Source organism: Dendrobium catenatum, unplaced genomic scaffold (genome assembly GCF_001605985.2).
Source record: "Dendrobium catenatum unplaced genomic scaffold, ASM160598v2 fragScaff_scaffold_198, whole genome shotgun sequence".
Classification (NCBI taxonomy): Eukaryota; Viridiplantae; Streptophyta; class Magnoliopsida; order Asparagales; family Orchidaceae; genus Dendrobium; species Dendrobium catenatum.
The window spans coordinates 187,538-210,803 of record NW_021318660.1 but is presented as its reverse complement, the minus strand read 5'-3'; the positions used below and the strand labels follow the sequence as shown (position 1 = coordinate 210,803).

The 23,266-nt window shown below is 33.5% G+C and overlaps 2 protein-coding genes across 3 annotated transcripts in view; both read right to left on the bottom strand.

Annotated features, from left to right (window-relative positions):
* Positions 1–88: 88 nt before the first annotated feature.
* On the bottom strand, positions 89–8,314 carry LOC110094297 (replication factor C subunit 3). Of its 2 annotated transcripts, XM_020819504.2 has the most exons (10): positions 8,029–8,314; positions 7,702–7,918; positions 6,337–6,416; positions 6,100–6,259; positions 5,244–5,325; positions 1,306–1,435; positions 1,154–1,217; positions 988–1,056; positions 536–663; positions 89–453 (listed from the first exon to the last, which is right to left on the bottom strand). In XM_020819504.2, exons 1-9 carry the CDS (start codon positions 8,198–8,200, stop codon positions 564–566), a joined length of 1,074 nt encoding a protein of 357 aa, XP_020675163.1. In that variant the 5' UTR covers positions 8,201–8,314; the 3' UTR covers positions 89–453; positions 536–563. The 2 variants fall into 2 exon arrangements, with proteins under 2 accessions (XP_020675163.1, XP_020675154.1); XM_020819495.2 differs by having other exon boundaries at positions 113–663.
* A 1,854-nt stretch (positions 8,315–10,168) lies between these two features.
* The window catches only part of LOC110094409 (E3 ubiquitin-protein ligase makorin), a 28,606-nt gene continuing 15,508 nt past the window's right edge, over positions 10,169–23,266 (bottom strand). The window contains exon 9 of the mRNA XM_020819644.2: positions 10,169–10,492. The gene's annotated coding sequence lies outside the window, so the exon portion shown is untranslated. The remainder of the gene's footprint in view (positions 10,493–23,266) is intronic.

Sequence of the window (23,266 nt, the reverse complement as noted above, 5' to 3'; positions counted from 1 at the left end):
CTTAGTTTACACCTATAATTGCTAGTTTTCTAATTTCTATTTGTTTTGGCACTCTAACCAAAAAAGAGTATTGAAGGATACTAACATGTCATGAACTGTGACACATTCTATATGTTATCCAAAATTGTTATTAAATTTGCACAACACATAACAGATGCTAACTGTTTAAACTTGCAGCTTATAAGCCCCAAGCTTATAGTCCTTAGAAAAGGCATTGAAGCTTCAAAAACCTTTTGACCAATGCTTTCACATGATATTTTAATAAGATATTACGATCCAGCTAACTGAAATCCAGTTATCATTTCTCTGAAATAAGCGGGTTGTCACTAACCTACATAATTTTCAACAGTACCTGAAGTCCTGAACAAGAAATAATTAGGCATCTTCTATGAGTTTTCCCTGAAGAATTTCAGAATGACTGGCCACACACTAACAACCTTAAATAAAAAGGACCTGCATAAGCAAATAATGCTCTCAGATAATATTATAATAAGATAGAATTGTGTTTCAATCGGACAAAGAGTTAATGGCTTTCCTAAGACTCATTGAAAGATACAGAGAGATCAGTTGGCTGCAGCAACAAGGGCACAGCGTGCATTTGTGAAAGTGGAGATAAGCGCCCCTAGTTGTAGTTTGTCATTGCATCCAAAGCTCAACCTGTACCTGCACGGTCAACAGAAAACATGAGAAAATATTTTAAATCTCAGTGCACATTTTGATGGCAGTATAAATTAAAATTTGACGCTGATTCAGGCTTCGTTTGGGACGGCTTTCTTCTTACTTCTTAAAACAGTTTTCAAGTACAAAAATTAAAATTTTTGTACTAGAAAGTTATTTTAAAATGCAATAAAAAAGTCGTCTCAAACGAAGCCTCAGATGATTACATAATATGGAAAGTTCTACTTTCCTATTTAGTTACCGGCATTGAAGGAAACGCATTTTAATGAAACTAATTAATACACATAAAGAATGGAAGGAGTTACACACTCAATATCAGCCAAGTCATTGATGAGCTTGATTCGAATATCTGAGGACATATGGATCTTGAAAACAAACCTGCAAAAAGGAATTTATCAAGTATATATGGTACTAACAATGACAAAAAAAAAAAAAACAGTTGTACATTGATATGATTTATAGAACTTTTACTTACATAGTAACCTCTCTAATAATGTCTACCAAGGCAAGCCCTTTTCTCATTTTGATATCAGATATATCTGCAGCAGCAAGAATTGACTATTAGTCAATAATTTCAAACAGTAGAAAGACTAAAAAAAAAGGAATGGCAGCCTTGTGGTAGCGTACATCTAAAGCTGGCTGTGAATGGTTCATTCAAGAGCCAATAGGCAATCTGCTCGATGTCTTTGGGCATTGGATTTCCAGTACATAGGTAAACAGCTTCTTCTGTTACACGTTGATAAGCCATTTGCGTTGACTGTGCATATTAAAGCAGACAAATGACATGTATCATATTAAGAATGAAAATCATAAAATAATCAGTTAATTGCAGCAACATGCATATTGTAATCCTGTTTCAACCTAGAAGGAAAGAAAAGGCACATCCACTATGTCAATAATTGAGAAATTTAACAATTAATTGATACCATGACCTCTTCATGGAAGTGTTTTGATTTAGGTCTGGTAGGTTTCTCCAGTAAGCACCGATAGGATGATTCCTTCCAACCTTTAATTTGGTGTGTGTGATGTTACTGTTGCTGCTCTGTTTGTTTTCCCTTTCCAGATTGGGATTGAAACTCAAAAGCATGGTTATCTTGCACTTCTTGATGGGAGTCAACCATGGTTTAAAATTGCGCAATATGAGGCCCGCCTTTGCGCAATTCCACTAAAAAACGCCTCGATGCTTACGCCTCAAGTTTTTTTTATGAGGCTTGCGCCTCAACTTGGTTGAGGCCCGCCTCACTTAATATCTTATGCTTTTTTTATATATTATTCACTCATTAGTATATAAAAAATTTATCATTTTATGTTACACAATCTTTTGATTTTGAGGCTTACGCCTCAAAACGCCTCGAGGCTTACGCCTCGCCTCACGAATGAAAAACGCCTCAATACCCGAATATGCAATTTTAAACATTGGAGTCAACAGCTAGCTGGCTTCTCATGTTCCTGATTGCTTCCCTTATCCAATTCTCTGCCACCTGAAACACAAGTTCCCTGCCGCTGATTTCCTTTAATGCTATTACTATAGCAAAATCCAACTGTTTATTCCTTTGGGCCAAGAGCTGTTGTTTGGTTTGGAAATTGATGTTGACAACAAAACGGGTGGTATTTGATAAAATTTTGATGGATTCTAAGAAGTTGCTAACTTTGGGTCTTCTTAACTACTTCTCAGGCATATAAAATTATTTGAATGATTGAATAAAATCTATATATATTTTTTAATTCTTGTGTATTGTTCGATATGGATTCTTTAAGTTCATACAAATCTTGAAGATGACTTGGGAGCAATTCTCCTTGTAATAGCATACAACCTGGATCTTCGAATTGGTAATTCATATCCTTCCTAATTCTTTCGAATTATTTGGTAATTAAATACATGCATGTTTTTGTTTTAATGTATGAATCTTAACGGTTGTAAAATTAAATATTTTTTGTTTTGTGGACGTGTATTCTTTGAATGCTTGCAAATCTCAAAGATAAATTCATGGGGGCAATTCTCCTTGTAATAACGTATAGCATGCATCTTTGAATTAGTAATTTCTATCCTCGTTATTTCTTTTAAATTGTTTAGTAATTGAGATTTTGCCAAGTTTGTTACATACCAGTGTTCATTTTATACAGCGAGTATTAAAAATTGCAAAATTTAATATTTTTTTCTTAGTTGTTTTTTCAGAATTTCAAATTTTGGCAAATTTAAATTATTGTTTGAAATGAATGAATGGTGTTATCTAATTTTGAACTAAAAAATTTGATCTTTGCTTAAATTAAAAGTTGAAAAATTGTTGTGAAATTTTATATGTTTGTGACGCGTTTCATTTTAAGGTTGCATTACTGAATCCTGGACTCTAAGACTTACTATATCAAATTGGTATAATATGTTATGATTGCATCACCACATCAACTAAAAATATAACATATAGAATGGGTAATTCAAATCATTAATAAGGGATGAATTTTAAACAAAATTGGGTATGTTATGATTCTAAATGAACACACTTCCAGTATCATGAGGATTAAATTTACATTCCTACATTTGATGGAAAGTATAATCATGATGAATTTTCAAGAAGGATAGATGATCTTAAATACTTTAATGAATATGACTACCTCTTTGATTATGAAAGACTTTAATGCATTAAATCAAAGCTCGTGAGCTATTATTAATCATTTTGGCAAGGTACTACAAGAGAAATTAAGCCTGCGTGGGCTGATATAAAGTATGAACTTAAAAGAGCAACATTTGTCATTTGGTGAGTGTAGGGAACATTGGATATGCAAATCATATGCATCGATGTTATTTTAGTTGACTTTATGTTTTATGTTTAAGTTTTCTAATTTTGAATTTGAATGTAACATAGGCTGGTGCCTGTTATATATTCTATAGTATTTGGATTACATTGATATGTTTGATTACCGCTACAATTGTTTCGCTTAAACTCTAATCAGATTCCCTAGTCAACACTTTTGATTCCATATTCCCTGCCAACCTCTGAGTTAGCGTACGTTGTTGATGTTACCATTGCTGCCCTTTTTGTTTTCCCTTTCTGAATCAACATTTAGCTCAAAAGAATGTTCGTGTCTTGTGGTTCTTAATGGGAGACAGCTAGGTGAATTCATGCGTTCCTAATTATATGTATTCTATTTTTCTTTGGCAGGTGTCGCTGGTTTTCACTACTATGTGATTCTCTGCCACCTAAACAATATACTCCCTACTGCTGATTTCTTTTTCGTTCGGCCTATTGACTGTAGCAATATTTAGCTGCTGCCTTTAAGGACGTGAGTTATTGTTTGGTCTTGAAGTTGATTGCTTGGGATTGAAAACTACTGTCTTCATGAAATCTAAGCATGCTGACATAGAAACAAGTAGTATTTGAACATATCTTAATTGATTCTACGAAGCTAATAATTTTGAATATTTTGGATTATAAATAAAACTCATTGAATGATTGAATGGTTGGATAAAATATATAATTCTTCTTAATTCAAATGTATGTTGTTGGATATAGATTCTTCAAATACTTGCAAGTCTTAACGACAACTAATAGGGGATGACTCTCCTTATACCAGCATGAGACCTAGATCTTACAACTAAAAATTTCTATTATTGTTCTTTTTTCTAACTTATTTGATGATTGATTTGTATTTGTAGTTGAAATTTTATCAAGTTAATTACATATTAAATTTTATTTTATGATATGTATATTTGTCACTGTAGAATTTTATATTGTTATTTGATTTTTGTGGAATTTTAGACTTTGATTACTTAAAAGTATTTTTTAGATTTTTCTTTTTTTGAGTCAGCAAAGACTAACTTTTGTTTAAATTAAAAGATGAGAAACCATGAATTATAATATTTTGTGTGTTTTTTAAAGCATCTCATCCTGAATTTTACATTAATGAACCCTAAACCCTTAGACATCCAACATCACCAAAAAACAATTTTCAAAAATATGATTGATTAGAGATAAAAGATCAATCAAAGCCTAATTTTAGTGAAGACCATGATCAAGCTGACCATTATCCTTCATTACAACAAAAAAAAAATGTTGAGGGTCATGCTAAATTTGGTATTCATAAAGGCATAATTAATCTGATTAATAACCACATCATCTGGAGAATCTATGGAACTAACAGCCCCAGGAAAACAAGTGATGTTGTATAGTTTCCAATATCTTCAATCACAATAAAATACATCAAGCTTCATCAAAAAGATTAGAAGATGTCAAGCAACCATGCAAAAAAGATTAGAAGATGTCAAACAGAAGTTAAATGGCTATGAAGAAGCTATTAATTGTAAAACAAAGTGTTACTGATCTAAAATAAAGTATTCCCAAAGCATATCTATAAAATTTGCTATTTTGCAGGTAAAAGCACTGATTCTACCCTTAACTCTGATGAGATGTTTGATAGAATTTAGAAGTACAGAGAACTAAAGGGTAAATGGTGTTAAAATGTGATACATTTTAATAGCATAGTCACAGAAAAGGGGTTCTTGATGTATGGTACGCATAAATTGGAATGCTAATAACCTTAATGGATCTTCTGAGAAAAATTAAAATTACCTGCAAAATGTTCAGAGCCTTTCTCATGTCACCATTGCTCAATCGCACTAAAGCTGCAAAGCCACTCTCATCGACGTCAAGCCTTAAAGAAGAAAAAAAGTAGTTATATAATTTATTTATTTTGGTAAGTTTGTCACTAGACGAAAGTCTTCAAAGATGCTACACAGATGAAACCATAGGAGCAACTTTACATGTTTCCAGTAGTACAAACCAAAATGACATCAAGAAGCAATGTTGGCTATTGAAAGCATCGTTTCAGTGAGTGGCATTCCGTAGATATTAGTTCTAAAGCATCTTTGTTTCTCCAAAATATATTGCAGGAAGGTGCAAGCACTTAAACTAGCACTAGAAATAAATTCCATGTAGAAAGTATAAGAGGTCTAGCAGGTAACTTAAATTTCACCGTTTGCAATCACAGATAAATAAGTTCCCTTAATCTAATCTTATAAAAATCCTGCATGAACCTAAAAATATATAAAAAAGATCGTAATTAAATTAGACTGATGAAGTGATGATGAGAATATATTGACTCTAGAGTAGCTTGAAATAAAAAGGAAAATTAGTAGCTTTTCAATTGTACTTTGCCAATATAAGAAGAAACAGGCACTCCGTTTACAATAACCCAGAATTTTGATACTAGTTAGGCAAAGCCAGCCAAAGCCATTACTTTTGTTGAGTTAATACATGAAAATTTTGAATTATGAATTCTTTAAAATCAGAATCAGATTGCTAGATTGGTGAATTAACAGTAATATCAACCAGTGAATATGCACCATGGGAACAAGATACCAGTACACACTTAGAATATTCCATGATATTTTTCGAAGCCAATTATAAAGAAGATGAAGGACCGCACCCCTCAGCAGCCACTACATATTGAAGTCGTTCTTTAATATGTGCAGCATCAAGTGGAGCAAACCGAAATCGAGTGCATCTTGACTGCAATGCTGGGATGATTTTATTGACATGGTTGCAGATAAGTGCAAACCTGGTGCTCTTCGTGTGTTTTTCAATCACTGCACCAAAGCAACAATAGCTAAGCAGAGGGCATAAGTAAGACCCTAAAAACAACAAAATAATTCAGGAGGCATACCTCTACGCAATGCAAACTGTGCATCCTTCGTCATGGCATCTGCTTCATCCAGCAGCACCAGTTTTACAGAAAATTTTACACTGCATGAAAATATAAATGGCTTTCACTTTCTGAAAGAACACATACTGAATGATATAGATAAATATATAATGGACAAGCCTTCTGTTAAAACTAGCATAAAGATTCAAGATCCATCAACATTCCACAGCTCCAAATAATGCCGCGCTTTCACATATATTAGTTTGAGATGCAGAAAAAGCTCGAATATCTCCCCTTCATCCATGAAGTTATGTTTCGGCTATTGGTTTAGCACTTTAAATAATCACCCAAAAAAGGTAAATAAAAATGAACATTGTTGGAACTAAATGCCCAATATCTAAAGAATAACTCATATTAATTTTGAAAGTTTGTCAATAATACAAGAACCTTGATATTTGTTTCAACTCCAACAAGGGAAACTATGCTTAAAACATAAATTATCTTTCAAGCAATAGCAAGGAAAATGTGGATAGATGTCCAGTAGATGCTAGCTAGAGACTTATAAACAAAAAAATTCTAAGCAAGAATCCTCTCCAAAAAAATTTAAGTTCCTATGCTGACAGGTGGGTGTGTGGGTGTAGATCCTGCCAATTTCATCAAGGAACAACAACAATACATAACTCTAATTCAATCAAATCAGGCAAACTACCTGATCCACCTAATCTACACTGTGATGAGTATTTTCTTCAGATGAAAATACATACGATCCCAGTTTTGTGGTTATGTTTACAGAATTTAACTTTATGAGACAAGTATACTTAACCTTTTTTTTCTAAAAAAAGAATAACTTTTTCAGAATGTTGGCAATGTTACATATAAACCAAGTTTAGCTTAAAAAACCCTGTATGCTATAAAAATTGTCTTCATGTTTAAGCTAAGTAAAGGTTTCAGCTCATGCATGAATGAGCTTAGCAGTTAATAAATGTGATGACTGGCTTGGTCCACTCCTTAATTGCCAGAAAGACAATAATGGGCAGAAATCTTTCATTTAGGCGTAGAGAAAGGCAATCATTGTATATTCCATTCAACAAAACCAAGAGAAGGATGTCAAAGGTACAGGAGAAAGTAAAATTAAATTACCTCCATCTCCCTTGCTCTCTCCAAATACGTGTTATGAACTACAAATCCCCTCAACTAATTCAAAAAATAAGACCAAAATAAAACAATCTTGTCAAATTCAAACCTAGCATAAACAGTACAAGAAATAGTGATTTCCCATACAAGCATGCAACTACAACATAAATGCATCAAACGACATCATTAATCATACCACAAAAACTAAACGAAGAATAAGTCTACTGTGAAAACGCATTTACACATTCTTACCCAAAGGAAAGGCTCCTCGCACCAGCAAAATCCTTAATTTGCTGGCGCACGACATCAATTCCCCTATCATCAGATGCATTTAACTCTAGAATCATATTCTGATATTGCCCCCCGTAGAGCTTCCGCGCCAGCGCCAGGATCGTTGACGTCTTCCCCGTCCCAGGTGGCCCGTACAGAAGAAGATGCGGCAACTTGTTCTCGTTCGTCAGTCGATCGACTTCCTCGACGCAAATGCCAAAGTTAGGTCGGAAGACATTCGAGGAAAAAACAGGAGGAAAATATGAGAAAACCGAAATAGGGAAAGAGATCAGTTGAAAGACTTGTTACTGGTATCAACAATGTCACGGTGAGCAGCGACATCGGCCAAGGATTGAGGACGATACTTCTCCACCCACGGACCGGATTTGACACCGTTGACGACAGAAGCAGAGGGGGACTTGCCCTTATTGGGTCTCGACGGTGGAGCATCGACGTCGATCTCCATGGTCGCCTCCGCCATGAGGAATTTGGAACGGGGTTAATCTCTTCTTCTTTCCAACAAAACGTCAAGGGTTTTAAGGAAATGGCGCCAAAAGCAGAGAGTGGCAATTTGCAAGTCGAGCAGGGATCGGACCACAGCAAATCTTTCGTGTATGCATATATGTATATATAATTTTAATCAAATTTTAGTGGAATAAAATAAAAATGATCAACGACTTTATTTAAGCCAATAATATAGTTTTGGTTTGAAGTAAAAATATGCAAGGTATTTAAAAAAAAAAAAGAAACCTTTTTGAAGAATATTGGAGTTTTGGTATAAAATTTTGATGTATTTGAGATTTATCATCTAGTTCAATTTTGATTGGCGTATTTAGAATTCCTCAAATTTGGACGCTTTTTGAATACATTAGAAATACATTATATGGCATCACTCATCAGGGTTGTCCACCACCATTGTCAGCCTCCGCTGCCGACCACCCCCTCCTTCATTCTCAACTATCTCCAACCATCGGTAACTAACGCCGTTCGTCACCACCGACACTATCGTTAGTTTCCACCATCATTGGCCACAACCAGTCATATTTTACACTATATTCATTTTACTCTAAGTAAAAAAATATAATTCTCCACATTTATTTCATACTCATCCAAATAACTTTAAAATATTTCAAATATGCTACATTTCTTTTATATTGTATTAAATTTTCAACCAACCAAACAACTCCTAAGTTCTCCCTTGGTGTTGTGCTTCTTTTTTTTTTTTTTTTTTTTTTTTGAATATTTCAATCTTTGGAGTTATGATAATTAAGCTCATTGGTTAATGACACACTGGTTTGCTAGTGTCTTCTTGATTATTTTATTTTTGATGGTAAAGGCTATTCCTTCTTCATTGCTTCCTAAGGAATCTCTTGTGTAGGATCCTTTGAAGTAAGCTTATATTTGTCCTCTAAGATTTCGTTTGGAATAATTTTTTATTATTTTTTAAAGCAGCTTTTTAGTACAAAAATTATATTTTTTTACTAAAAAATTGATTTAAGAAACAGTTAAAAAGCTATCCCAAACCAAACCTAAATCTTATGTAGTGGTTGTTCCTTTATTGGAGTGTGAATCCTCTTTTAAGGGCATCTCCAACTGAACTCCAAATGCCTGAATGACACCGTTCGCTCGCTCCAGCCGAACGACAAAACTTTCGTTATTTAGCTGCGGGTGAACAGTGGGACGCCAATATTGGCGTTGCACTGTTCATCTCCGCCATTTTTATGTCTCTACCGAACTTGCCGCGGGAAAGAAGAGACGACCATTACCTGCGAAAGGGGAAAAAATAGAATTCAATTGGAGATGAATCACGACATTTTTTTAGTTTCACAACATTTTGGAATAAATAATGAGATTTTCAATTGGAGATGCTCTAAGAAACCAAATATGTCCAAATATTTTTTTTAAAAGCTTTTCTCTGGTTCAATTGATTTTGCATCTTTAAATATCATCTAAATTGCATCTACTTACAAAGTAAACCTTTTTTGGGTGTTTTACAAAACATGAAATTAATATTTTAGGCAAGTCCCTTGATTAATAATCTTTTTCTTGGGAGCCCAAGCTGGATGGTTCTAGAAAGTTCTTCATAGAACCTGATTTTCTTTATTCTTCTAATATTTAGGCAAGCCTCCTAATCAATAAACTTTTCCTTTTATAAGAAAGAAGATTACAATATTTGCTATCATTTAGGCCTTCAAGTCATTGTGGACTCTAAGTACCCATTAAAGCTCATATGATTAATATCTAAATACATTCAAATATTTAATAATAATAAAAAATGAACTGTTTATTTTATCAAAGCAGCTAAGACTTGTTTTAGAGGTAATTTCACGAACATATCTGCATACTGAAAGCTATAAAAAATGTAGAAATTTCACAATGTTAAGTATGATGAAAATATCTAACATTTCAATTTAAAATGAAGAAAATGATCTTTAAGACATTGAAGCAGTGAATCTAAATAATTTTGGGATTTTATTTCAGTTATAAAGAGGTAAGGAGATCTCCATACAGAAATAGCAGCACTCATAGCAGAGAAATGTGAGCAATTTTAACGCAGAAAAATCAGTTTTGCCAGCACAAAATGCTGGTAAACGCTTGTATGTTCATAGCAGGCAAAAGCATATAAGCACAATAATATGTATTATAACTGATGATTCCATTGCACATCCTATCTTCATTATTTGCCAGCTTTAAATACAAAAGAAACAACTACAAGCTGTGCCCAAAGCATGTTCTTTGATCCTTTCATCTCATCATCTCCATGCCAACAAGCCTGCATCAAAAATATCAGAGTTGTTGGTAAAATGTCAAAAGGATAAGAAAAATGAATAAGAAAAATGACTAAAAAACTCAGATTTCCCAACCAAAATTTTAAAGGATGAATATCATTATCATTAGATTTTCTTTGAGATTAATCAAATATAAGTTTTAAATAATTTCTCTTATATTGTATGATGCATTTTAAAGCAAATCCGATGGTTTAAAGACACATCTTAATCAAATTTGATGAGAATACGCTGACCCACTTTTTTTCTATAAAAAAATGACGAACCAAAATATAACGAGATGTCATTAAATAAAGAAATTATCATACTTATCTGATATGGAAAAACAATAAAAAGGAAGATATTTAATAATTGAAAATAACAAGACTTAGGGCTGCAAGCGAACCAAACGTTTGACGAGCTACTCGTTGCTCGGTTGATTAAAGCTTTTTTGTCGTCGTTCAATTAACTAAACAAATAAATTTAAACAATATTTTAAAGACTCGATCCTAAAATAAACAAACTTTAACACTAATGTGTTCGGCTCATTTGTGTTCATGAATAACATCATTTAAAGCTAGTGAACAAGCTCGTCATAAGCTCGATAAAAGGTCGATTCATGTTCAATTCAGAACTCATGAATAAGCTCGATAAAAACTCAATTAATATTTGATTATAAAAATTAGTTATATATGTCCATAAACTTGCTTATTTAATAGCTCAAGAATACTCATTATATATGTTCATGAACATGCTTGTTTGATAGTTTAAAAAAATTCGCTAAATATGTTCATGAATATGTTTGATGTAATTGTTTGTTAGGAGGCTCGATAAAGCTTGTTTGTAAGTTAATAGACATCTAGAGGTAAAGCTCATTTATAGCTCGTTAAAGCTTGTTTGCTTGATAAGCACTAAACAAACGGAATATGAACCGAACATAAATCAAGTATGAACACACATCAATTTAAATGAACCAAACATGAACACAAACAATAAAGCTCGAATACATGAACCAAACTTGAACAAGCTGATAATAAATGAACTCAAACATAAACACTTACATACTCGGCTCGGCTTTGTTCGTTTGCAGCCCTAACAAGACTCGACAACACCATTCACTAATCTCATATATATACGAGGATTAGAGAACACAAATATTTCGTGTGAGAACCCTGAATCTTGAAGAGTTTCCAAGTGCAATGCACAACTCACCATCACATACAGCTATCCACAAATGTTAATAGTGATCGACAAAAAAAAATCCCAGAATCGAACTTGAGTATCTTACTGATACTGATATAGAAAAGGTCATATGCAAGGTTGTATAGATGCTGGCTAAGCTGGCAAAGCCACCTAACAAGGTTTACACTCAAATCTTCGAGAAATTATTTTGTACGGAGTCCGGACAGTAAAGAATCGTCTGGATGTGAGTGTACACAGTATGTACACTGAGTATAATTTTATACACAATTTTGTTTTTATATACAGTGTGTGCAAATACTGTATACACTCACATCCGGACGGCTCTTTACCATCCGGACTCCGCACGGAATAATTTCTCCAAATCTTCAGTTTTCTCCAAATAAGTGCCTCCTGGAGTCGGGAGGTTCAATTCACAGCTTCTTCACGTAATTCGTGGTGGGAACATGAGAAAACAAAGAAAGCAAACCCTAAACTCTAGATATTCCGAGGCCCAATATCACTTGCTTTGTACCCTTGCAAAATGCAGGGAAAGTGTAGCCTTCGAAAAATCGAACCCTTAACACCTATCAAGCATACTGTTGTTGTTAATGGCAAAATACTTGGATGTCTAAGCATTAATGGCAAAGATTTGACATCCATTTTGTCAAGTCATCACGTTTAGTGTCGTCCATTCGGCCCAGAACAATTTATGTGAAGTCTTTGTTGTTGTTAACATTTATTATTGTCGCCCATCCCGTCCAATAAGATTAAAGCATAGCTTTTGCTGCTGCTCACACATTAATCCAAGGGGGGGTGCACACCCATATCCCAAGCTCATCATTAGCCTTGAAACTCAACCACAGTCAGAAGTTGCCTCGAATGATGGAATATCAATCATCGCGAGGTGAGAGCCTCAATTCGAACAATAAACTTCTTTTGGCTCTTCTTAGTTGTCTTGACTTCTACGCTTTTTAAGCTCCCTAGATTATTCTCTCTTCTTCAGGAAAAATTATTTTGTGCGGACTCCGAGCATAGCTCTACGTTAGGACTCCAATTAAATTTAGACACATGAATTTCTTAAGACCCGACGACTCGATCCAGCCCAACAGAGAAATATATCGTAAAGGCAAATAAAACAGAACTATATTCACCTTCAAGGCATATGAAGTTCTTAAACAACCTCAAACACTTCAACGAGGAATTTATAAATAGGGCAGCAATGGTTTGTGTTTTTTTTTTTTATGTTTCACACACATTCACTTAGAATGTATTCATAAAAAATTTCTGTCCAATCACGCGAAAACGCATTCTTCTGTAAATCAACTATTTAAAATTTTATGTAAAATGATAATTTTTTAGACCTTTATTCTCTTAGATGTAATTATTATGCATTTTTTCTCTTTCGTTTATATGATTTTTGTTCATTTTGATGCTGTGTATTATTGTGTCTTGTTAATTGCAATGAACTTTTTGTGCTGAACATTGTACTTTCCTATGAAGTTCGAAGGTTTTCTTGCAAAAATTAATTCAATAGATCTAAATCTTTCATAAAAAAAAGATCTGCGTATTCATTTGTTAGCTTAATTTTGCATCACACATTAATTTTGCTATCCGTACCCTACAAAATTTAGCAATAAAAAAGTTATGGTCAGTTTGATGCTGTGCTTCAATAGCTATGATCATAACAATTTTTCGTCATGCGGTTTGACTTTAATACTGCTTGGTACAACTGAGCATTACCAAAAATAACTATGATCATAACAATTCAATATTAGTGGTCATCACGGTTATGAGGCTTCCTTGTTCTATCACCACTAGCCCTCCCACTACCAGCTTTTAACCCAGGAGATGCAATGAAAGATATAAGTTTTTTAAATTACCCACAAGTACCTATGATATTAAAGAATCAACATCAGCACATACAATCAAAATATGACCAAAAAAAAAAGCTAGAATCTTGAAATTGACCTGGTTGAAGAAAAAAATATCCACCACACGAACAATCTCAGGGAATAGCACCTATGAAGAATAAACTTATAAAATTTTGACTTGAATGAAGTGAATGTAGTTGGTGAGCCAGTCGATATCCTATTTTTTCTATTCTGTCTCATTCACTTCCATTCTTTTTATTATTCAATTATTTTGCAACTAAAAGAAAATATAGTTTATCCTCCAAATAATCTTTTGTGCGTGTGTATAGTTTTAATATTTTAGATAACTTATAATTTATTTTTCAAAATAAATTTAATTATATACATATATATATATATAATTCATAAGTACTTATATATATATATCTATCAAGTTTTATTTTATTTTGAAAAATTAATTAAATGCACATGATACTAATTTAATACTCAAAATTAATTTAATACATAGCAGTACACAGCGGCACACAGTAATACACAGCAGTACACAGCGGTACACAACGATACACAATGATATTCAACGGTACACAACATCAAAATGAACAAAACATCACATAAATTAAAGAGAAAAAAATGCATAATAATTACATCTGAGAGAATAAATGAGCGTCCAAAAAATTGTCATTTTACATAAAATTTTGCATAGTTGATTTACAGAAGCATGCATTTTCGCGGCATTCGACATTTAAATTTTTTAATAATACATTTTAAGTGAATGTGTGTGAAACAACGCAAAAAACACAAACCATTGTTGCCTGGTTTTTAAATTCCTCGTTGATGTATTTGGGCTTGTTTGAGAACTTGATATTCCTTGACGGAAAATATAGTTCTACTGTATTTGCCTTTACAACAGATTTCACTGTTGAAAAACTAAGCTCCACAAAATGTATATTGCCTCATAATATATAATGAAAACAAATTATTAGGCAAGTAAAATACACCTTACTCCGAAGTTTTTTTCTTCTTTTCCAATGGCTCTGCAAAGAATGTGTAAAACCCAAAAATGCTGTTTTAGACCTCGCACTCTTTTCAAAGCGCCGCGACAAGTTTTAAGTGAAAATTTTGAAGTTGACGGATTTCGACGAGAATAATTTTATAAAATAGAGCGTAAAATTCTGATCGTTTTGATGTATAGAACCCATATCAGATTTTGAGTATTTTGAGAGTTAAAATTTCCGGAAAATTCTAAATGACATTTTTTACCCTTAATGCTTTTTGAATAGAGAGGATGTTTAAGTAAGGGCTTTGAGGTCATTATGCTTGCATTATGAGAACCCCACCCTTATTAGGGGACCGAAATATTTCGGTCCTCATTTGCGGCTTGCGACCAAACCGAGCGTTGAAGAGGGGAAGGGCGCGGGTAGGAGAGGCGACGGGTGGCTCCAACGAGCGGATTCCGGCGGCCAATCTTGGGGGAAATCGTAGGGGAGATTAAGGGAAGACTAAGGTATGTGTTTTGCTTGAGTTTCCTCCTCCTTTCTTTGAGTTTTCCCTAAGAAATGAAAACTAGGGTTTAGAGAAAACTTGGAATTTCTTTGAGAAAAGTTTAGGGAAGGGTTAGGGGAAGTTTTTAAACCCTAATGTGAAGTGTTTTTGTGAAAAATATGAATTTTTGAAAATTAGGATTTGCTCAAAAATTGTTTATTTGGAAATGCCTTCACAAAAGATATTTCAAATGACATGGGAAAGTTTTTATGGGAGGACATTGTAAGGTTTATGCAAAATTTTGAGTTTAGGAATTTAGGGTTTTTCCCTAATTAAGGAATTTTTTATCCCTATGATTTTTATTTGTTTTAGAGAGGATTTTAGAGACTAATTTATGGATTTTATTTAAAATACAAGATTTCCTAATTTTTTATTTATTAAATTCCAAAAATTGAAGATATTTTTTTTATGTTTTGAATGTAAGGAGAAGTGTGGCATGCTTAAACCTAAGAAATTGGACTAAACCATAATTGAGAGAGAATGTGTTTGAGAGATATCATGATTTGGTGTGGAGGGCTTGAATTGGAACATAAACAAGACATTAGAAAGAACCCTTTTATTACTTTAGAATTAGGGTTTAGGATATTATATAGGGATTAGTCACTTATGCTTTTCTTTGTATGTCTCTTTTAGATATAAATCGTGTGGAGGAAAAAAGTTTGATCGGACAAAAAAGAGGTGCACGGATTGAGGTAGGTGGAATGGATGTTCTTATAAATTTTAGACAAATTTTCTTTCATTGCAAATTACATTAAAAATGACAAATTCCTTTATGCTCATTATGAAACTCTTGTGACTCATGCTCCCTTATAAGTTTATGGACACTTGAAGCAAATGTAAAGGTTCTCTTTATGTAAATGTACAATTCATGAATGGATCTCATGCTTATTTCTCCACTCTTATTATACATGTCTTTCTTCTTTACATGCAAAAGAACACATAAGCATATCAAGCATGCATATCTCTAAGGAAACATATACTTGGTTAGTTTATGAATGGTTTACATAAAGCATCTCTTATGGATATATAAGTAATAAGTGTATGTGCATGTTGACGCGGGAGTATCACATGGTAAAGGAGGCTCTTATGAGTCATGGTAAAGGAGGCTCTTATGAGCCATGGTAAATGATGGTTCATATGAACCAATGATAAAGGAATTGGCCAAATTTTATGTACCTGATCAGTACAAGTGGTACTCCCGAGACGGGTGTTATATTTACATATTAAACTATTATGAACATTTCATATTCATGTTATGCATTTGAGACTATCATGTGAGGCAAAATGTTAAAGGAAAAATGGAAATATTATGAAGAAAAAAGCACTTGAAAGTTGAGGTAAATGTATGCATTTCCTCAAAGCAATATTTCTTTATGTTGATGTTTTTTTTGTTATAACATTAAAGCATGATTTAGTTTTCTTTTATTGACTTTAAATTCATTTGAATTCCAATCACACCTATTGAGTTTATGACTCACCCTCGTTGTGGGAATACTTTTCAGGAGTATCTAGGGAATGATAGATGGCAGACCAACCACCGCGCATTTACCGTCGTAGGGAGACAACGGGCGGCAAGTTCTTTTGAGTTTTGATGTTTTGTATAGAAGGTTTAGAAATGATAAGTAAGAAAAAAATGATTTTTGGATTCCCTTTTGTATTTTGTAAACTTAATGTTAAATTCATCTATTGGTGTTTTGAATGAAAGAAGAGAAAAGTTCATGTTTGGAGATTTTGTAGTGGCTCTTTCCTTATGTTTGGTACTTTTTAGAGATATGTTAATTGTTTATTGTGAAGTTTCTTTTATCTTCATCATGTCCGACCTCTGTTCCCGCCTCGCCCTTACGAGCTAACCGGGCCGGGTCGTGACAGAATATATAATCCTTTAAAGTTTAAATCAATCTCCATCTTCATTGTATGTTTCTCGTTGTTTGTTTCTCAACCGACACCAAAAGTTTTATTCCACAAAAACCCTAAATATTTGAGAGCTTTCACGGGTTTCTTTTTAAAAACATAAAAAATGAGTGGGCTGCCACAGTTTCAAAATTTTCATAGCTTGGTTGGGTTGGGTCATCGGGTTTTAAGAAATCCATGTGTCTTAATTTAATTGGAGTCCGGACGCAAAGTTACGTCCGAAGTCCGCACATAATAATTTCCCCTTCTTCAGAACTTTCTCTCTCCATCTCCCTCTCAGGCAACTTAAACTTTGAAGTTCTTGGCACAGGGACAAAACTTATGGTGTATCAGCTACTCTTGACCATCCCAAGTAACCAAAACTCTCTTCTTCATCTTCTCCTATATTTCTCCTCTCCTGAGAACCTCCTCTAGCTCGGACATAAGAGCATTCTTCCTACCACTATATTTCTTCTTTCTTTCTTCTGAAGGTTAGCTAGGTCCCATAGGGGTTTTCCTTATTTGTCCTATAAGAGTTCAATAAACCTTCTTGGTAAACCCATAGTAGACACAAGCCATTTGACTGAACCACCATAAAATCTTGTGTGCTCGTAAGCATCCCTCTCTCTTTCTCTTTTTGTTGTCTCTATCATTCTTATTGAATAATATGTAAAAATAGGGTATTTTCATCTTTGCTCTTCTATAAACCTTTGACGTGTGCACTCTTCTAGCCATCTCAACTTGATGAGTAATCATTGTCAATTGTAGAGAACGCTTCAGAAGCCACGAGTAAAATACGCCTCTATGCTCCAACCAACTAATTTCTTAGAGCTTAACTAAGATGCTTAGGTATAACAATTCTTCATGAGTTTCACAAATTGAAAAGTAGTCATATCCTCAAAGTAGAAAAACAATCTCCAAAATAAGAGCTCTATTATGAGGGATCTTCAGCAATGTGACTAGCTAACCCAAGAAATATTCCAACAATATGAGTTGCGGTCGGTCTCATTTTTAAACACTAAAAAGAGGCATAATACAATATTCCTATTCATTTTTTGAACCTCACATAAATAATCAAGTTGTATACAAAGCACTTATAGCAAGCATCAAACTCATAATTAGCATGAAAAATGAGAAGCTTCACACATATGAGACTCCCAAATTATACTCAAACAAGTGACATGCTTTCAAGATTAATAAACTTGCATTAGTCATGTAATATCCAAAAATCCAGGTATTTAAATATAAAATTTTTATAAGAAAATGTTATTTTAACAACTAATTACTGTTATGCAAAATCTTAACATTCATATTAAATAACAAGTTCAATTTAATTAAATGTTTTTCTTTTGTTTATTAGCTCCGAATGGATATACCTTTGGCTATGAAGAAGTTATTAAAAATCAATTTTAGTATTGGACCCTCTCACCCATCATCCTTATCTGTTGGAATTCAAGCAAGCAAGCAATCAGTTTTTCACGCAAGGAGTGCTGAACTGTAACATTACTCGACACAGTGCTCTGCTATAGAAGGGAGTTCAGCATAGTGCTGAAACTGTGGAAGTTCGGCACAGTACAGCGCTTGAAGGAGTGATGTTTCGGCACAGTGCAAAGCTATGATCGGCACAATGCAAGGAAATTTAGGGAAGGAAAAAGAAAGGATTTATTGGGTAAGTAAAACTGTGATTAATTTTAGCAAGATTAGCAAGGAATTGTTCGGATGTATTGCTAAGATTGGCTGATTTCTACAGTAGGCTTTGAATACAGGAATTGCAGTGAAGAAATTATGTTAAAATAGAAAAAAAGGAAATTAAAGAAAGGAACGATTGAGGTAATCAATTTGGTTTTCTTTAATTGTTTTATAGAATTTTAAATGGTAGTGAAAGTTCCTAAAGAAGATGTCACCAATTGTAGGAATTACCTAGTATATACAAAGAGGAGGTTTTGAGATAACTTATAAGAGGAGAAGAGTGCGATATGGAAGAATTGATGAGACAAATCTTCAAAGAGGTAGGTAATAAATTTTTAATTAAATAGTATATGTTATCATCGTAGACATATACACTAATTTTGACGACAATTTAGAAAGATAGTCACTAAAGTATAAGATTTTATATTATGCATGTTAATAGTCAAGTATTCATGATTTCATGTATGAGCGACTACAATTATATTTGAGGAATTAGAATTTAACATAAGATATGATATGATTATTTGAACATTTTTTTAGTTGCGAACATTTTAAAAAGAAGTACAATTCTTTATATGTTGCATACACAATCTCTTTATGCAAACAGTATAACAACTATGTGTGATGAAATTATACAACCATACAATGTAAGTATGAACTACGAATATGTGAAGTTTATTGAATTAGTAAAGATTCGCTATAAAATGATATGAAACTTACAAGTGCATGTGAGGCAAAAGAGTCCCAAGATATGATACCTACAATTGTATGTGGGGCAAAAGGAACCACAAATATGATACATGCATAGCAGATGGGGCAAAAATGACAACTAAAGAGACAAAAGAGACCTCTATGTAGTTCAATGACGATAATGTCAGGTTTATCTGGGCTCATTGAACATTTTTATGAAAGTTTAGCCAATTTTTTAAGAATTAATATTGATATTCTGTATAGACTTCAAATGAATGAAATAATGATTTTAAAAGATGATTTATGTTGTTTTGTAAAAATTTCTAAGTTAATTCAATTATGTTATTCTTTATAATATGACATTTAATTTTTATATAAATTGTATAACTTATTGAGCCTCATAACTCATTAGTTCTTTTCATATGAATTGTTTTTACAGGAAAATAAAAAGAAAATGTTGAAGCAGAATGGGTTTAAGTTATTTCATTTTATATTCTATACCAAGTTACAATACCGAGCGATACTGAGTTCCAATACCGAGCAGTACCGAGTTCCAATACCGAGCAGTACTGAGTTCCAATACCGCTCGGTACCGAGTAGTACCGAGCAATACCGAGTTCCAATACCGAGCGGTACCGAGTTCCAGTACCGCTCGGTATCGAGCAGTACCGAGCAATACTGAGTTCCAGTAGCGTTCGGTATCAAGCGGTACCGAGTTTCGATACCGAGCCTATGATTAAAAAAACGAAGAACGACGAAAAAAACGAACCTTCACTGCTCACGTTGCCTTCACTGTTCGCGTTGTCGAGCCGCTCCGTCGACGAAGGATGATCCTATCAACTTTAATGCTTCGAAAAGAAAAGGTAAATCGTGGCTCCGTGTTTTTTTCAATAGGACACGCGTATCCGATACGCGTGTCCAGTCAATTTTAAATAATATTTTAATCGGACACGGCAAGGCCGTATCCGACACGTATCTGTGCCGTATCGGAGGCGTATCCGTATCCGACACGTATCCGATACAGCACGCCTCGTAAATAGGAGTATCCGTGCAACATAGTTTGTGGGTCTACATCTGAGATATGTAGACGGTTTAGTAGTGTACTATTTTGGATTTTATTAGTGGCACTGTAAGTATTTGTTTGACATAATTGGATTTATTAGATGCTTCTGTTTATATAGTAAATGGGTTTATATAGTAAATGTAAATGTTGGTAGATATTTTATACAAATATTCAGATGATGAAAAATATCATATATTAAGGCTTAAAATGTTATGTTTATTTCTGTGACACTATACAATAATGATAAAGGGTATAGTGGAGTATTACAAGTCATTTATCATAAACACGTTTTAGATATTTATACAAGTCCCAAACATAACTTCCATAAGAGTTACAATCTGATGAAATGGTAAAACTGATTCACTAACAAAGCTAGCCAGGAAAAGATAAATCCTTAAGAGGCTCAAGTTATCATCATTATCCAAAAGAAGTATATATTGCCATCAGGCTCTTCTATGAACTATGAAAATCCTTAAAATTCGAGAGATCCTAACAATATCCAATGGGGTTTACTAGAGGAAACCTTTCATCATCTTTTATAAAAAAGAGAAACTACCTAACAACAAATATGTTGCTTCCCAAATGTCATGAAGAATGTTGTAGCATACAAATGATACATATATCACACATCATTTGATCAAATGTGATTGTGATACCTAGGACTAATAAAGACAAGGATGTCATGACTAAAACTCATGAGGCTTCGATACCTAGGACTAATAAAGACAAGGATGTCATGACTAAAACTCATGAGGCTTCGTGCAGTTTGCACTATTTTAGGCCCAAAAATAAAGATTAAAATAAAAAATTATAGAACATCAACAATCTAGTAATATTAAGGACCACATTGACCAAAATAAGATGTGTCACCAATGTTAAATACATAGAGATGCTTCACATCATTCGTCTAGCCTGCTCATATAGTAATAGCATCTTGGTCATTCGAGAGTTGGGGTACTAACATAATCATCCCAATAGACCATCTATCCTCCCTAAGGCATCAATTTATACACAATGCTACTATAATTTCTAAATGTGGTTGAAGCACCTCCCCAAAAGGAAATTAAGCTAAATAATAATATTCTTCTCAGATGGTATTGCCTACTAATTTGGAGTCCAATATAGAATCATATCCAACAATTGCATAATCCTTAAATCCCTAAAAATTAATCAAATTGTCAAGTGTAATAAGAAATTCCAACGCTACTAGCAATATATAACCCAAAAGCTATTGATTTGGTCAAAGCATTCAATAAAACTTTGTATAATTATCCAAGAAAATTTTCACCAAAAATATAAGAGAATGTGGCAAATTGACCTATGATATATGGGTATATTACACCATATATAAAGCTACAACACAGGTTACTCTATACTTGCTTATGAGACTAGGTGATACTCCTTATTAGGTTAAGCTATCTTACTTTCATATTGCCATACAATATAGATGCACATAGGAAGAAAATGTTCGCCCATGGCACTAAGAATTGGAAGCTCAAGATAATGCACAACTTCAAGCTAAATAAAATTTAGAAAACCATAAAGCAATGCCAATCAAATCTCATTATCATATATTCCGCCATATAAGCTTCGACCCATAATTATCCATCATTGTCTTACCAACAAAATTGAGCCAAACTGGAAAAGGCCCTTCATCGTTAAAATTATGGAGGAGGAGCTTGTGAACTTATTGATATAAAAATTATAATATCCATGCCTCAAATGGTCACTACTCAAAAGGTATTATATGTAGTTGGATTTCACTTAAACTCATCAAATCTAAAAGGTAAGTTATACTCATTAGTTCAATAAGTGCCAACTCACTTCTTGTATATGGTTTGACTCTATAAAACTAAGGATTGAGGCATTCTACAATCAACTTAGCTAGCTCAAGGAGCCAAACATGTTAAACTATTGCAACTCATAAACTTAAAAGCTTAAGTTAGCCTATCTCCAAAAATTCTCCTATCAGATTGGATAAATTTCATCTAAAACCTCTTCAAAGCAATTTAATCACGCTTTGCAATTCGAATCCCAAAAGTCACTTGCAACACATGTTTATACCCAAGTAAAACTGCGCAACATGGCAATGATAATTCTCAACTCACAAAACCAAAGGGTCAAGTAAACAAATTTCATAAGTAGAATTAGTAAATTGAATCTCAATCTCAACAAGTCCAAGGATAAATCCTGAATATCAAGTTCCAATTTAACATTCCTAATGACAGAACTAGTAAATCCTCTCAACTCAGAAATTTAAAGGATTAAGCTACCCCATTGATTCAACAAACTCAAGAAGCTAAATCAACTCACTAAATCCAAGCTCAGCAAGTCTAAAGATCAAGCTTAAATAGCAACTTGTAGTTCAAAAAGCCTAAGAGTTGAACTGGTGAAGTCTTTACGTTCATAAGTCTAAGGGAAGAGCTTCCTCATAGATACAACAAGATATAAAGGTAGCATCAACATGTAAATATCAAGCTCAACAAATTTAAAAAAAAAACTTGAATATCAAGTCATAGTTCAATAAGCCCAAGGGCCAAACTACCTCATTGACCAAATAAGCTCTAATAGCATAATCAACATACAAATCCTAAGCTCAATAAGTCTAAAGGCCAAGGTTGAATATAAAGTCCAAATTCAACAAGCCTAAGAGTCAAATTCGTGAAACTATTAGCTCACAACCTAAGGTCGAGTTGTCTCAATGATCCAACAAGCTCCAATAGTAGAATCAACATACAAATCTCTAGTCATCACGTCTAACGACTAAGCTTGAAAACAAAGTTCCAATTTAACAAGCCCAAAGGCCAAATCGATGAAACTCTTATCTCAAAAACCTAAGAGCCAAGTTTCCTCAT

What these genes read in the sequence shown, in the direction of transcription:
- LOC110094297 (XM_020819504.2), bottom strand. Translation starts at nt 8,200, where the DNA reads ATGGCGGAGGCGACCATGGAGATCGACGTCGATGCTCCACCGTCGAGA. An exon ending in TATGTAGTGGCTGCTGAGGG is followed by an intron (nt 5,326 to 6,099) that starts GTGCGGTCCTTC and finishes TTCTTCTTTAAG; the next exon opens with GCTTGACGTCGATGAGAGTG. An exon ending in AATGACTTGGCTGATATTGA is followed by an intron (nt 664 to 987) that starts GTGTGTAACTCC and finishes TTGACCGTGCAG; the next exon opens with GTACAGGTTGAGCTTTGGAT.